General features: G+C 45.4%; 1 protein-coding gene across 3 annotated transcripts in view; it reads left to right on the top strand.

Moving 5' to 3' along the window:
* The window catches only part of Heg1 (heart development protein with EGF like domains 1), an 84,376-nt gene that overhangs the window by 25,944 nt on the left and 43,154 nt on the right, over positions 1-15,278 (top strand). For all 3 annotated transcript variants that reach the window (XM_085832292.1, XM_021184955.3, XM_021184954.3), the window contains 4 exons: positions 272-571; positions 9,443-9,781; positions 10,610-10,960; positions 14,632-14,850. In XM_085832292.1, the coding sequence (XP_085688418.1) occupies positions 272-571; positions 9,443-9,781; positions 10,610-10,960; positions 14,632-14,850 (1,209 nt within the window). The remainder of the gene's footprint in view (positions 1-271; positions 572-9,442; positions 9,782-10,609; positions 10,961-14,631; positions 14,851-15,278) is intronic.

The following is a 15,278-nucleotide window of genomic DNA, read 5'->3' on the forward strand; positions in this document are numbered from 1 at the left end:
ACAGAGTGAGGATAGCCAGGGCTATACAGCGAAACCCTGTCTCGAAAAAAAATAAAACCAAATCAAACCAAACCAAACCAAACAAAACAAAAAAGACAATCTTTGGTTGGTGGTCTCTCTTGCAGTTCCCTAGTTTCCTAGGATGGGTAGTTCTTCCTGCCTTCTCCACACATCTGTGTATTTCATGAACTCTGAGTCTGAGCCCACTAGAGAGAACGCGCCATTTGGAAGGCCCGCTGGTAGGATTTTAACTGTTGTCGTCTGCTTTCAGCCTTGGAGAGCCTTCCTGAGTCACCCAGCAGTTCCAGGTCACAAAGAAGAATCACATCTTCTCAAACAGAGAGTGGGACATCCCTAGGCTTCCTGGAGAGGACGAGGGAGCTCCCAGAAGAAGGGACTGTGCACACGCAAGTGGCTGGCACCTGGGCTTCCCGCCAAGCCTCCCATCCTGCTCTGGAACCTGGGGAGTCAACTGTGCTCTCCCAGAAGAGAAATTCATCCAGCCAGGAACACTCAGGGCCACCATTCTCCTGGACTCAGAGTCACCCTCCTCCCTCAGACCACCCATCATGTGAGTACTCCTGTCCCCAGCTGAACCCTCCAATCTCAAAATAACCCCCAAGTGGCTGTGTATAGCCAGGTGGCTAAGTGCTGTGCCAGGCTAGGGGGCAACAATAAGCAAATAAGGATGATTTAAAAGCCACCCCTTCAGTGCCAAGTGCTTTGGGTTAGAAGTACAATAAATGCAGCTTATCTCAGTATTGAGCTTCTCACTTAAAATATGGAGGAAAATATCAGCTGGTCTGGTGGCTGCTGTGTCCCCGCCTCCTGTCTCCCCCTTTTCCTTTTCTCCCTCTCTCTCTCTACACACACACACAACAAAGATTACGTGTGTCTGCGGTGTGCTTATAAGAGAGGCTGTGTGCCAGGGGGCTTGAATAAAAGGTGAGCCAGACACCATTGCACCGTCTGATTAGCGCTTTTGAATCTTGTTTATTTTTGCAAAAGCAGTTTCTTTGATGGCCGAGAAAATAGGTGCGTGCCTGTTTTCCCGGCTTTGATTCAAAAGCTCACACAGTACAGGTGTTTGTGTGGCTTTTGTTAGGCCCTGTGGTTGTAGAGAACTGTCTTGTCCCATTCTGCCATGCCACTTCCGACGCACCAGCCCCAGCTAAGCTACTCTAAGCCACTCTTGTTTCTTCTGAGCCACTATATCACTTGTCAGACCAGGTCACCAGGACCTGCCCAGAGACTGTAGCTGTCTTAAGGACATTTCTAGAACAGTGTTCAGTAGTTTAGAATTGGGGGGCCAAGGGGGTGCTCACAGATCCCCCAGGGGGCAGAGGCAAAAAGATGCTGTAAGCTGCCCCTCTCCATGCAGTTCAGGTTGTGGTTTTAGCCTTGGGCTATGAGAGGCCAGACAGAGTGGCAGGATTTGCCCTTCAAAATCTTTTTAAGTCGGGGTTTTTTTGTTTGTTTGTTTGTTTGTTTGTTTTTAGTTTTAAGAATAAATATAGCTTTCTATTTATTCTTTGAGAATTTCATGCATGCATACAGTATATTTCAATCATGCTCAGCCCTCTCCATAATCACTGTCCACAACTCCTCCAGATTCCCTCCCTCCCTCCGTCCCTCCCTCCCTCCGGATCCAATCCTTGCTGCCCATAAATCCATGGGTGAGGCCATCCATTGAAGCATGGTCAACCAGGGACCACATCTCCTGGAAGAAACCAAGTCTCCCTATCCTAGCCAGCATCAACTATCAAGAGCTCCTCAGCCTGAGGTGGGGGCTTACGTTCTGCTCCCTCAACCACGACAGCACAGTTTTGTTTTGTTTTTTTAAGTACTTTGCAAAACTGGGAGTTTGTGTTTGTCATCAAAGCAAAGACTGGGCCCAGAGATCTACTCCTCTGGAACACCTATTTAAAGGACCAGTCTTCTTGCACGTCCCTGCTGATGGGGTGTGGGCGGAACTCATGCTTCATGTTTGTAGGAGATTGGCTTTAAGATTATTCGTAAGCAGCCTAGAGAGATGCCCACAGGTTGAGTCCTTCCTGCTCTTCGAGAGGACTGGAGTTTGGTTCCCAGCACCCATATCGGGCGACACTGAAGTCACAGTGTCTGTAACTTGAGGTCCAAAGGGCCAGTGTTTTCTTCTAGACATTCACAGGTACATTCACACAAACACACACATCTGCATGAATAAAACTAAATAAACCTTTTCAAAAAAAAGATGATTCCTAAGTATTGGTTGAATTAGACAAAAGCTATGATACTGTGCAGCCTCGGGCTCTGCGGCTTGATGATTTACAACCAGCTTTGTGTTTCTCAGAAATCTCTACTGTGATTCTGGTCAGGGTCATTGAATGTTAATCATACACATTACACCTAGTACTGCGGTGTATTTGAAATGAATCCGTGTTTCTAACTTTACTGGACTGGACTCTCTTCTTCTGTATGTTTTAAACAAAAAGGCAACAGACCCTCACATTCTTCCTTTAAAAAAAATAAAAAAAAAGACAGGGTCTTATTGTATAGTCCTGACTGTCCAGGAACTCACTGTGTAGACTGACCTTGAACTCATCTGCTTATCTCTGCGTCTCAAGTGCTGAGATTAGAGATGTGAGCCACTCAGCCTGCCTCTGACCCTCATTCATTGGGCAGTTGTCCTTCTAAGGCAGTGGTTCTCAGCCTTCCTGATGCTGCAACCCTTTAATACAGTTCTTCATGTTGTGGTGACCCCCAACCATAAAATTATTTCATTGTACTTCATAACTGTAATCTTTCTACTGCTATGAATTGTAATGTAAATGTCTGTGTTTTCTGATGGTCTTAGGTGGCCCCTGTGAAAGGATTGTTTGACCACCAAGGGGGTTGAGATCCACAGGTTGAGAACTGCTGTTCTAGAACCTTCCATGTCTAATGTTTGCAGTTTTGCTGACTTTCGTTGTCCTCGAGTCTTACTAAGAATTTGTCTTCCTTGGTGACCTGGGTATTCTGCTGTAGGTGATGTCAGACTGCCCTCTAAAATGTTCACTACAGAGGACTTTAGTGCAGAGAGCATACCCCAGCGAGTGCCTGAGGCCAATGAGGAAACAAATCTCTGTGGAAACAAGCCTCTGCCCTGTTTTTTTTTTTTTTTTTTTTCTTTTTTTTTTTTTTGGTTTTTCGAGACAGGGTTTCTCTGTGTAGTCCTGGCTGTCCTGGAACTCACTCTGTAGACCAGGCTGGCCTCGAACTCAGAAATCCGCCTGCCTCTGCCTCCCAAGTGCTGGGATTAAAGGCGTGCGCCACCACGCCCGGCCCCTCTGCCCTGTTTTTAAAGTTAGCCTGGCACCTTCTAGCCTACCCAGAAAGCTCGGTAAACCTCTCCTATTGAATGGACTTCATGAGATTCTACTGAGTCCCTTTCTGAGTCCGTGACTGACACAGGAGCTTTGGGGATGTAGGCCAGAGTGCCTAAGGAGGACCAGCAGGACCTATCACAGCAGACTTGGAGTCAGCCTGCCGTACCAGCCTGCTCAGTGAATGAGGACAAGCAATGGGGTCCTCGTTCAGGGGAAGAGTTTGTGATTTTTCTAGCAGTGTGACCTAGAGAAAAGCCCAACACTTAAACCAGTCAGGTCTATAATGTCCCTCAGGAGATGTGCCTACGGACGATAAACTAAGGGCATGGTGGGAGGTTCTTTTGATCTGAAAGGTGGCAGCATTTGATGAGCCATACATACTCAATCTGTGTCATCTGGGCCTCCTATCCTGCCACCTAGGAACACAGTGTGTGGTGCTGAGTGTGTTTTTGCCAACCTGACACAAACTGGGAAGAGGAACCCTCAATTGAGAAAATATCTCCATCTGATTGTCCTGTGGGGCAAATCTGTGTGTGTGTGTGTGTGTGTGTGTGTGTGGTGTGTGTGTATGTGTGTTTATGTGTGTGGGTTTTTTTTTTCTGTTTTGTTTTGTTTGTGTGGCTCCTGGTTCTGTAAGAAAGCAGGCTGAGGGACTAGAGAGATATCTCAGTGGTTAAAAACGCTGACTGCTCTTCCAGAGGTTCTGGGTTCAATTCCCAGCAGCCACATGGTGGCTCACAACCATCCGTAAGGGGATCCGATGCCCTCTTCTGATGTGTCTTAAGACAGCTATAATGTACTTATATACGTAAAATAAATAAATACATCTTTAAAAGAAAAATAGAAAAAGAAAGCAGGTTGAGCAAGCCAGTAAGTAGCGCCCTCTCCATGGGTCTACTTCAGTGATAAGCTTTTACCTAGAACTTTACAATAAAATAAGATAAACGTTCTTTATTTCCCGAGTTGCTCTTGGTCTGTATTTTATTACAGCAACAGAACACAGAGCAGAACAGACTGTTCAGTACAGCGTCTTCCACATCCTGGGTAGCCAGGAGTTAATCTGTTTCTAAATAGAATCTGTATCTTACAGCACCTAAGTAAGCCCAGGACGACGAGCCAGGGGACCTTGCTCTCCACCCTCTCCTGCCTAGCTGCCTCCCTGCCTCTCTAGACTTTCTGTGGTCTCTTTGACTGCTGGTCCTGGTGTGGGGGCGGGGCTATAAACAAAGCAACAAGGGGCCCTGCCCGGGTGAGGAGGGCAGGGAGGAAGCTCTGTTCTGAAGGCACAAATGTGTATGTTGAATTGTGTGAGAGTGACTACAATTCCGCACTAAATTTAGTGTGAGCTTCCTGGAAATGGGGGCGCAGGGGGAAGCTGGGTGGAGCGTGGGATTGTTGTCGGACCGGCAGCATACCGTTTAGCCCATAGGCAGTGGGCGGGCAGTGCTTCCAAGAGGAATATTTATTTATGTAAGGGATGCTGAAGATCATAATAGAAACTGCTTTCAATTGCTGGTTTTGTGAGAGTCGTGCTAATGTCCTTTGAAGGTGACATTTTGTAGACTCGGTAAGAGCTGGGGCGGAATAATGGGTCTTGACTTATGGGAGTCTTTCCTGTGGGCAATTGAGCTGTTGCAGTCCAGGTAAATGGCTTTGTGGTGATGTCACTTTTGTGAAGGGAGAGGACAGAAATGTGAAGGACTTTGGAATTCCAATTTTTTAAAAATTTTATTTAAAAATGTTTATTAACGGAGGGGAGTGCATTTGCCACAGTGTGTGGGAGCCAGAGAAAAACTGAACAACTCAGTTCTTCTCCTGCCAACCATGGCACACAGGACCGAACTCCTGTCAAGTTTGGTAGCAAGGGCCTTTACTGCTGAGTCATCTTGCCAGATTCAGTCATCCTACCTTCCCTCCTTCTTTTTAATTTTCTATTTATTTTTGCCTTTGCTGAGGCTCAAAGTCTGAAGGTTTCTAGTTTCCTAACGCCAGCCTGTGGGTTCCTAGTTAGTGTCGCAGGTGCCCGTGTAGGATCCTAGGCAGTGCCTGTGGACAAGCTAAGCAAGCATCCTCCAATCCCTTTCTCAAGACAGGGTTTCTCTGTGTAGACCAGGCTGACCTTGAACTCACAGAGATCCTCCTGCTTCTGCCTCCCAAGTGCTAGGACTAAAGGCGTGCACCACCACTGCCCGGCTCAAGCATTCCCTTTTTTTCTAGAGGCACTGCTTTGCAGAAGTGTTCACGCACATTGTGTTGCTTTACCGTGAGGATTAAATGAAAATTGTCAATCGGGCAAATAGCACAAGGCTCTGCCATTGCTTACTTGAGGACCGCTGTTTTGTTTTGTTGGGGAGGGGTCTTATACGCTGTAGTTGAGGTGGGCCTGGAACTTGCTGTGTAGACCAAACTGGCTTCCAGCTCCTGATCTTCCTGCTTCAGCCTCCCAAGGTTACAACATGTGCCTCATGCCCAACCAGGGTGGCTTGTTACAGTAATGATGTGGGTGACCGTGGGCTGCACAGTCCTGAGGCCAGGGGAATGGAGTTGCTTTCCTCTGTGACTCTGCATCTCTGTGGCCATTTCTTTGCTAATACTACCAAAATGGCAGGTTTGGGTTTTTCCAAGCTGAATCCAATATAGTCATCACAATGTTTTTGGTTTTGGTTTTGGTTTTTTACTGTTTTATTCTTTCTTTCTTTCTTTCTTTATTAGATATTTTCTTTATATACATTTCAGATGCTATCCCAAAAATTCCCTATACCCTCCCTCCGCCCTGCTCCCCTACCCACCCACTCCCGCTTCTTGGCCCTGGCATTCCCCTGTACTGGGGCATATAAAGTTTGCAATACCAAGGGGCTTCTCTTCCGACTAGGCCATCTTCTGCTACATATGCAACTAGAGATATGAGCTCTGGGGGTACTGGTTAGTTCATATTGTATCACAATGGGTTTTATCTTTAAGGTTTTATTTGTAATTGTGTGCATGTGTGTGTGTGTGTGTGTGTGTGTACACACGCGCGTGTGCGCACGATGTGCACCCCCCACCCCCACCCCCATTTGTGTGCAGGTTTTACACATGAATGAAGGTGCCCTCAGGGGCCAGAAGAGAATGTTGGGATCTCTGGAGCCAGAGCCACAGGCAGTTGTGAGCTGCCCAGTGTGAGTGCTGCAAACCAAACGCAGGTCCTCTGAAGGAGCAACACACACTTCTAATTGTTGAGTCCTGGCTACCCACCACCTCTGTGCCTTGATGGGAATACTGAACAGATGACACAGTGCAGTTGATTAGAGATAAAAATGCCTTTAAAGTAAATAAGAGGCTACTTATGGAACATATCCATATCTCTATCACTCCTTTCTTAGACAAAAGTGGCTTTTTTGCCTGGCAGTGGTGGCACACGCCTTTAATCCCAGCACTTGGGAGACAGAGGCAGGCGGATTTCTGAGTTCGAGGCCAGTCTGGTCTACAAAGTGAGTTCCAGGACAGCCAGCAGGGCTATACAGAGAAACCCTGTCTCAAAAAACAAAACAAAACAAAACAAAAAGTGGCTTTTTAAAATCACATGACAATTTTTCTTTTCTATTGGTTACAGATTTCATATATACATATAATGTATTTTGACCAAATTCAATTCCCCCATTCTCCACTTCCCAAAGTGCTGCTCTTTATGTTTTTTTTTTTAATTTTATTTTATGTTCACTGGTGTTTTGCCTGCATGTATGTTTGGATGAGGGCATCAGATATTGGAGTTACAGGTATTGTGAGCCGGCATGTTGATGCTAGAAATTGAACCCACGTCTTCTGGGAGAGCAGTCAGTGCTCTTAACTACTGAGCCATTTCTACAGCCCTGTGGTTTTTGTTTGTTGTTTGTGTTCCAGCAGGGCTGGATGCCTTTGCACGCACTGTCTCTATGGATAGCCTGCACCTGCGTCTGTTCTCATTAAGCTCCAGTAATCAGAGCAGCAGGCTGTGTTCCCATTGTCAGGGAGTTCGTGGCTTTGCACAAGAGTAAAAGGGACCGTTTCTTCCTACACTCTAATTTTCTTTAATTTCTTTTTTAATGATTTATTTATTTATTTTATCTGTATGAGTGCACCATTGCTGTTTTCAGACACACCAGAAGAGGGCATCAGACACCTTTGCAGATGGTTGTGAGCCACCAGGCAGTTGCTGGGAATTGAACTCAGGACCTCTGGAAGAGCAGTCAGTGCTCTTAACCACTCAACCATCTCTCCAGCCCCCATCTAATTTTTTTTAAGATTTATTTATTTATTTATTTATTTATTTATTTATTTAATGTAAGTACACTGTAGCTGTCTTCAGACACTCCAGAAGAGGGTGTCAGATCTCATTATGAATGGTTGTGAGCCACCATGTGGTTGCTGGGATTTGAACTAACCGCTGAGCCATCTCTCCAGCTCCCATTTCCCCATACTTTCTCTCTTTGACTAAAATCTGTTTGTGCTTTTGGCCATGACTGCACATAAGACTGGTCTTCAAAGAACTGTTTATAATAGCAGCTCCTTTTTCCCCTTTCGGAGTCGTGATTAACAGCTGAAGCCTTTCATGGTAGGGGTATAGACCATTCTTTGTTGCTGTTGGCTTCGTGTGGGAAAAAGAAAGGAAGCCCCTTCTCTCCTTGCCTGCCATCCTTTTGTTCCCTAGCTTTCCGGCACCTTATTCTTGCCTGTAATGAGGACATCATGTGGTGCTGGGTTTGAACACAGGGCCTGGTGCAATCTAAGTAAGCTCCCTACCACTGGGTTATGGCCTCAGCCCTTTGGTAATAGGGCTTTAAGATCTTTGAGGTACTTTGTTGAAGTCAGTTCTTTTTTTATTTGTTTGTTTTGTTTGGGTTTTTTTTTTGTTTGTTTTTTCCAGACAGGGTTTCTCTGTGTAGCCCTGGCTGTCCTGGAACTTACTCTGTAGACCAGGCTGGCCTCGAACTCACAGATCCTCCTGCCTCTGCCTCTGCCTCCCAAGTGCTGGGATTAAAGGTGTGCGCCACCACTGCCTGGCTAGGTCAGTTCTCAAGTACCCTTGGGAAGTTTCTGATGCTCTCAGCTATGCCACCGTGATGAGGGGCAGATGTCGCATTCTGACCTGTGGTAGATTTTATATATGTGCATATATATACATACATATATATATATATGTGTGTATATATATATTATATTATACACACATATATATGTATGTATATATGATATACGAATTCTTGTGGCTCTTGACAGGTATCCAAGGACATCCATCCATTTCACTGATCAGAAAGAAAAGAAACTGTCCCCGGCCTAGAGTTTTGGATTTCTAACACTATGCTGGTGTGAAGATGGCCCTTTCTAGCTTAGTAAGACTTGGTATCTACCGTAGTGGAGTTTGCCTGCTTTTAGGTGAAATTAAATAAAATTCCTCAGGCAATAATACACTCCCCTGTTGGTTAGTACTTCTGTTGATGTATGTCCTTTGAATGGTCTTTCGAAGCACAGGCTTCATGCTGACCATGATTTAGGGACTACTCCAGACCCTTTGATGGTTGGGGACCACTTTCATAAGCCAGCACTGCCCTGACTGTGTTCTGCAGAGCCCCAGTGCTGACGGAGGGGCTGTACACCATACACTGGCTCAACCCTGATTCACGGTGTGGACTGGATTGTAATCTATGATAGCATTTGAACCAAAGGGTTACATTGGTAAAAACAATCCTGCAGCAACAGCCTTATCATGGTGGCCTACCCTGTGGAATTACTAAGCTATAGCATGCAGCTCCCTACAGAAAACAAATTGATTTTTTTCCTTCGTTCGGGCTTCTCCTATCTACCTTTTAGCTCGAATAGAAAACTTAATTAGTGCATGGTGAAGAATCTGAGTGTAACCAGCCCTGTGAGACTCAGAGCTACTTCGGAGAAAGAAAAGGAGGGCCCCCTAGTTGTGCCTGCAGTATCAGCACGATACAGACTGCTCTCTGTTCTATCAATCACGTTAAAATATCAAATCAAATGGAATTAAATGGAATAACCATGATCTGTACCTAGATAGAACCCCGATTTTCTTAGCCGTTCAAGTAGTTTTGAAGCATGTTCTTCTTCTGCCTTAGCTTCTGGAAGTATGAAGAGTGGTAATCATTTCACCGCTCTCCAAAACCCATCAGTCACCCAGACAAAGAGCATCCTTATCACTGACACATACACTAATGGCGTCCCAAGAACTCTGCGGTCTCTGCCCGTCGGTGTGGACCCTGCAAAGGAGACAGAGGGTTTCCCTGAGCACTCCAGACTTGGTATAACTTCAGTGTCAGTCCACTCTTCACTCTCTGTGAAGGACTCAAGGACAAACAGTGGACTAACTGAGCATCTGGGAGATGGAGAAGGCACTGAGCTGTCTACAGAAAATGGATATGGACTTCCATCTATGCACTGGCAAAGTGATGTCCCCCGTGAGTAATCAACCTTTATTTGACCCATGGACATTTGCTATAGTTGGGTATCTCTAGGGGGCCTCTTTAAGGCCATTTGCAGTTTCTGAACGGATATGTGACTATGGTGATACCAGACCCTCTGTTAGCTTCTTTATCTTTGGGTGTGGAAAAGTGCCGTCCCTAAGATGAGAACACCAAGACTTGGAGGGCCTAAGTAAAGCAAGCACAACACCTTAGCTCACTCAGCAGAATGGAGACCTTAGCCTTGGGAGCTCTCACGGCTGGCTGGTCATCTTCCTTCATTCTATAATGTCATCTTCAAAGGGAGCCCTAGCCTGCTCTTTATAGCTGGATCCAGTGATTTTGTGTATAGACCATCTTTTTAAATAACTTGTCAGACATAAACATATATTCCAAATTCATAGTTTGGCTTACTCCTTATAGTTTATTTTACTACATATTAGAAGCAGGATGTTTAACAATATTCCAGATGGGTTTCTTTTTAGGAAAAAGAAATGTTGTTCCTATGGTATTTATGCCATTGAACTTGCTAGATGAAATGACTCTTCCCTTGAGCTACATTCTCAAGGGACAGCAACACCCAGGCCTATAACTTGCTGTTTGCACATTGCCGCTCACAAGTCTCCTGTTCACCGGCCTTTATCTTTAAGATTACAATGTTGCTGACATTCAATAATTTTAGAAAAAAAAATTGGAACATGATGATGCGTGTAGGGTGACCCATATAAACACTGTTAAGCAAGCTTGCCTGAGAGAGCACATCTTGGTTGTTAAGCATCCTTTTCAGATCCACTAATGGCCTCTCCCTCCTGTGATATCTCACAGCCTTCGGAAGACATCAGCTTGCCAGCAGCTCAGAAGCGGACGATGGAAGGGCCATGCCTCTGACTGAGACTGTGTTTAGATCAGCCCCCTCCATTGGTGGTGGAGAGAGCACCGGACGATGGGTCCTCACCAAGAAGAAAACATCCACAGATGCGGCAGAAAGCTCAGCTTTGCATCCAGAAGCTGGGGGCGCTGGGGGCCTGACTCAGTCCTCACACGCTGCACAACAGCCCCGAGGTGGTGGCGACGACTCAGGGATGGGTGGGAGGAGTTATACAGAGTCTTCATCTTCTTCATCTACATCTTCTTCCGAAAGTCTGGATTCCTCAGCACCTCTCAGAGAGCATTCATGTGAGTTCTTTTCTTTTTCTTTTTTCTTTTTTCTTTCTTTTTTTTTTTTTTTTTTTTTTTTTGGTTTTTCGAGACAGGGTTTCTCTGTGTAGCCTGTCCTGGCACTCACTTTGTAGACCAGGCTGGCATCGAACTCAGAAATCTGCCTGCCTCTGCCTCCCGAGTGCTGGGATTAAAGGCGTGCGCCACCACGCCCGGCTCATGTGAGTTCTTAGTGCATGGAAATAGAGCACAGGGCCTTAGGATGTGTCTGATCTATGCTTCGATCTACCAAAGCATACTTTAGGAAAGGAATGTCACTATTCCCAGGCCATTATTCTCTTAGCTGATTAATACAAAATTGCTCCATGCTGTTTGTCTGGTACATTTCAACTCTTTTTCTATGGTGAGTGTGTGTGTGTTTGTGTGTGTGCGCACGCGCGCACATGTGCAGGTTCACAAGTGCACAGATGCAAATGGAGGCCAAAGGTCAACCTCTCCCATTGTTCCTCTGAAGCGATCGGCTTTCTTTTGGAGACAAGTCTCTCCCTTAGGCTTGGGACTCACTAACTCAATAAGGCTGTCTGCTTGTCCCTGGTGTGAAGCATATAGGAGCATGCTGTCATGCTCTGCTTCTGATGTGAGCGCTAAGAACCAAACTCAGCTCCTTGTTTATGCATAGCAAGAGCTTTGTTGACTAAGCCACCTCCCCAGCCCCACATCTAAGGAGCTCCTGGTACCACCTCCTCTTCTCTCAGATAGAACTCAGGGTCTTCTGTGTCCACACCCCCATAGTATAGCCTGCTCTAAACCCAATACCTCCTAATGACAGAACTTGTGGATATTTCCTGTAGAAGCAATCATTTCATACATGGCCTTGATTCACATGGCCTCAGTTCATCAAACAGGTATCTGTACTTCTGAGTAGTGCGCCGTCAGGGATGCATTATTATTTACAGTGTATCTGTGATTGTTCAGGGACAAATTTTATGCAGATACATGCTGTCTTGGAATTACTAAGTTACATAGTAGTATCCTTTTTAAGTTTTTATGAAACTTGCCAATTTATTTTCCAAAGTGAGTGTGTGTTTGTGTGTGTATACACACATAGAGAGTGATACAAATCTGCCTTTCTCAGTTAATTATACAAGTGATAATGAACATCTATTCATATAGTAATTGCTGATGAGTGTGACTTCTTTGAAGATGCCCATTTGAATATTTTGATATTTTAAAGTTAAACTGCCACTTTTTGCATTGAGTATAAGGTGTTTTGTTTTGTTTTGTTTTTTTAATATCCTGGACACTAGTCCCTTCTGATATTTATAACTCACTCTACTTTCTCCTGTTCTGTACTTTGTTGATTTTACTTTTTAAATTTTTATTTATTTTTATTTTATGTTTATTAGTGCTTCACGAGCATGTGTGTCTAGGTAAGTGTGTCAAATCCTTTGGAACTCGAGTTACAGACAGCTGTGCGCTGCCATGTGGGTTCTGGGAATTGAACCTGGGTCCTCTGGAAGAGCAGCCAGTGCTCTTAACCACTGAGCAATCTCTGTAGCCCATCATTTTTGCTTTCTGATGGTATTATTAGAGCGTGAAAATTTTTAATTTTGGTGAAGTCTAATGTGGACATTTTAGAACATTTGTTGTTGTTATTTGTTTGTTTTGTTTTGTTCTGTTCTGTGGGGTATTTAAATATGCTTTTGAGTAATTTTTGAAAATAACTCCCAGTAGTTTTCTCATCATAATGTAGGTGCTGGTTAAAGCGAGCATGCTTGTTACTACATTTCTAACAGATTTAAATTCTGACTTCCCCACCTCCGAGGAGGTCTCTGCTTATTATGATGCCTGTAACGCACAGAAGTATCTGATTGTGAAAGAATCAACCTCATGTATGAGCTTGGTGTGGTATTGTGAGCCTTGTAAATCTCGCATTCAGGAGGCAGAAGCAGGTGGAGCTCTGAGTTCAAGGCCAGCCTGGTCTACATAGCAGTAGCATAGCTAGGGCGACAGTGAAACCCTGTCTCAAAAAAGAAAAGAAAAGAAAAGAAAAAAAAAGGACAGAAAAGACTAAAGAGCAAACGTGAAGGGAGAAGATGTTTACAGTCTTTTATTTCCTTGCCTGGGAAATATCATTTTCCACTCTCACCACTATGGGGCCCAGGCATGTTACCTTCTCAACCTGAGACCCTAGGTTCCTCCCCCAGCCCTACCCTGAGTAGGGAGGATTGAATTCGAAGCCTGGTGCACAACAAGCAGCAAGCATGCTGACGCTGCCCAGTGGCCCCCCCGGCACAGTCTTTGATTTTGTAGTGTTACATTTTCAGGATGCTCCTCTCTGCAGGTAATGCTCAGTTTGTTCATGTGGAAAACTTGGTTTTGGGTGGACTTTGGGTGATTAAAAAGCTTGCTGGGGCTGTAGGGGGTGGGGGATGGCTTGGCCATTAAGGATACTTGCTGCTTTTATAGAGGACCTGAATTTGGTTCCTAGCACCCAGGCAGCTCCCAACTCTGGAATATCTATGTGATGCCCCCTTCTGGCCTTCATGGGCAACTGCACCCATATGCACATAAATACATATGCACATACGTGTAAAATTTAAATCCTTTTATAAAAACTAGATAAGAAGCAGCCTCATTCCTGAAATGATCTCGCTATGGGTTCATGTAACACTTTCTCTCTTTGACTCTGACTCAGCCAAACTTAATTTTGACTCAGTCAAAATTAATAAGACATTAATTATAACACCTGCCTTGGCTAGTTCTCAGCCTGCCCCCTTGCTAGGTTCAAACTCAATTGCTTCCAGCTATGATGCTTCTATCAGCCTCTAACCTTGATGTGATTGTCTGCCTGCCTAAATTTCACTTGCAGAGTATACACAGCCTCTCAGTCAATATCTTTTCCTCTTTGCCCACAAAATTCCATTGTTGTGGCCCACAAATTTAAGAGTTGGGCCTCTTGCACCCATACTGGGTGGCTCAGCACCCAAGCCCTTCAGCATGCCTTAGGTCACCTTTGTTGATCTGAGTCACTGATGTCCTGTTCCCATGCTCATTTCCCGTTGAAGGTTCTTTTCTGTGCCTGGATAGACAAAGAGTGGAGAAGCCCTGATTAACACTAATGGTGATTTTAGGGATAGTTAATGGGGCTACAGAGATGGCACTCAGCCGTTGCATGCATACCACTCTTGCAGAGAACCTGTGTTCTTTTTCCATCACTTTAATCAAACGGTTCACAGCCAGCTGTAAGTCCAGGGGAATCTCACGCCCCCTCTGACCACTGTGGGTACTGCACTCTTGTTTACAAATCCACATTCAGATACACATAATTTAAAAATAAAAATAAAGGGTCTGGAGAGATGGCTCAGTGGCTTGTGACTCTTGGGCACTTGTGACTCTTTAGAGGACCTGGCTTCCTTTCCAGCACCCATATGGTGGCTCACAACTGCCTGTAACTACAGTTCCAGGGAATCCGATGCCCTCTTCTACCCTCTGCAGGCATTGGGCACACATGTGACACACACATATATATGTAGGCAAAACACTCGTACACACCAAAACATCCTTCACTGTGAATTCAGGACACCAGAACAGGTATCAACCCTCTGGCCACTGATAAAGAGCCTCTGGGCTCGAACGTGAGGCTAAAAGTCCTGTCCCTGCTTTTACCCGCGCTCTCTTGCCTGCAGCTCTGGAAGATGGTGCAATGCTGAGTGACAGCTCCGATCTGGCAGACAGCACTTTGGGGGCTCGCACACCTCACACGTCTGCAATGTCCACCCGGAGCGGGGAGCGCACGCTGCGGTCCCTTGACCTCTCGAGTGCAGCGACCCGCCCTGCGCGCCCCACTCCACGCGGGAACGTGACAGAGCATGCTGGCCTGCTGTCCGGGACACCAACTCTCGGAGGTGTGTCTTCCCACAGCTGCCTTCCTCTACTGTCTGTATACTGACCCCCCAGTCCTGGTATGTTAGGTTGACTGGCAACTCAAGAAGTAGCTTACTGCTTACTAGGAAGAGAACTTTCTGGGTTCCCCCACCCCTCTTGCCTCATGCTTGCTTGAGGTATATGAGATGACATCTGCCTGAGGGGTTTAAAATAAAGGAGAGCAGTAACTGCGGTGAAGGCCATCTCCTAGGAAGAAATACCTCATTATACGGAGTGGAAAGTTGGGAACGGGTTTCTTTTTCCATTTGATAATGGCAATTACTGTTTGGGATCTGGAAGCTTTTCAATGGCAATTTGTTTTTATTAGAAAGGGGCAAGAGGAAGGGCTTTGGAAACATTTCCTATTTTTAGGCTCCTAGTCCCCACTTATCCACTATTCTCACTTCTG

The sequence above is a fragment of the Mus caroli genome, unplaced genomic scaffold (genome assembly GCF_978045245.1).
Source record: "Mus caroli unplaced genomic scaffold, Mus_caroli_1 scaffold_17, whole genome shotgun sequence".
NCBI classification, from domain to species: Eukaryota; Metazoa; Chordata; class Mammalia; order Rodentia; family Muridae; genus Mus; species Mus caroli.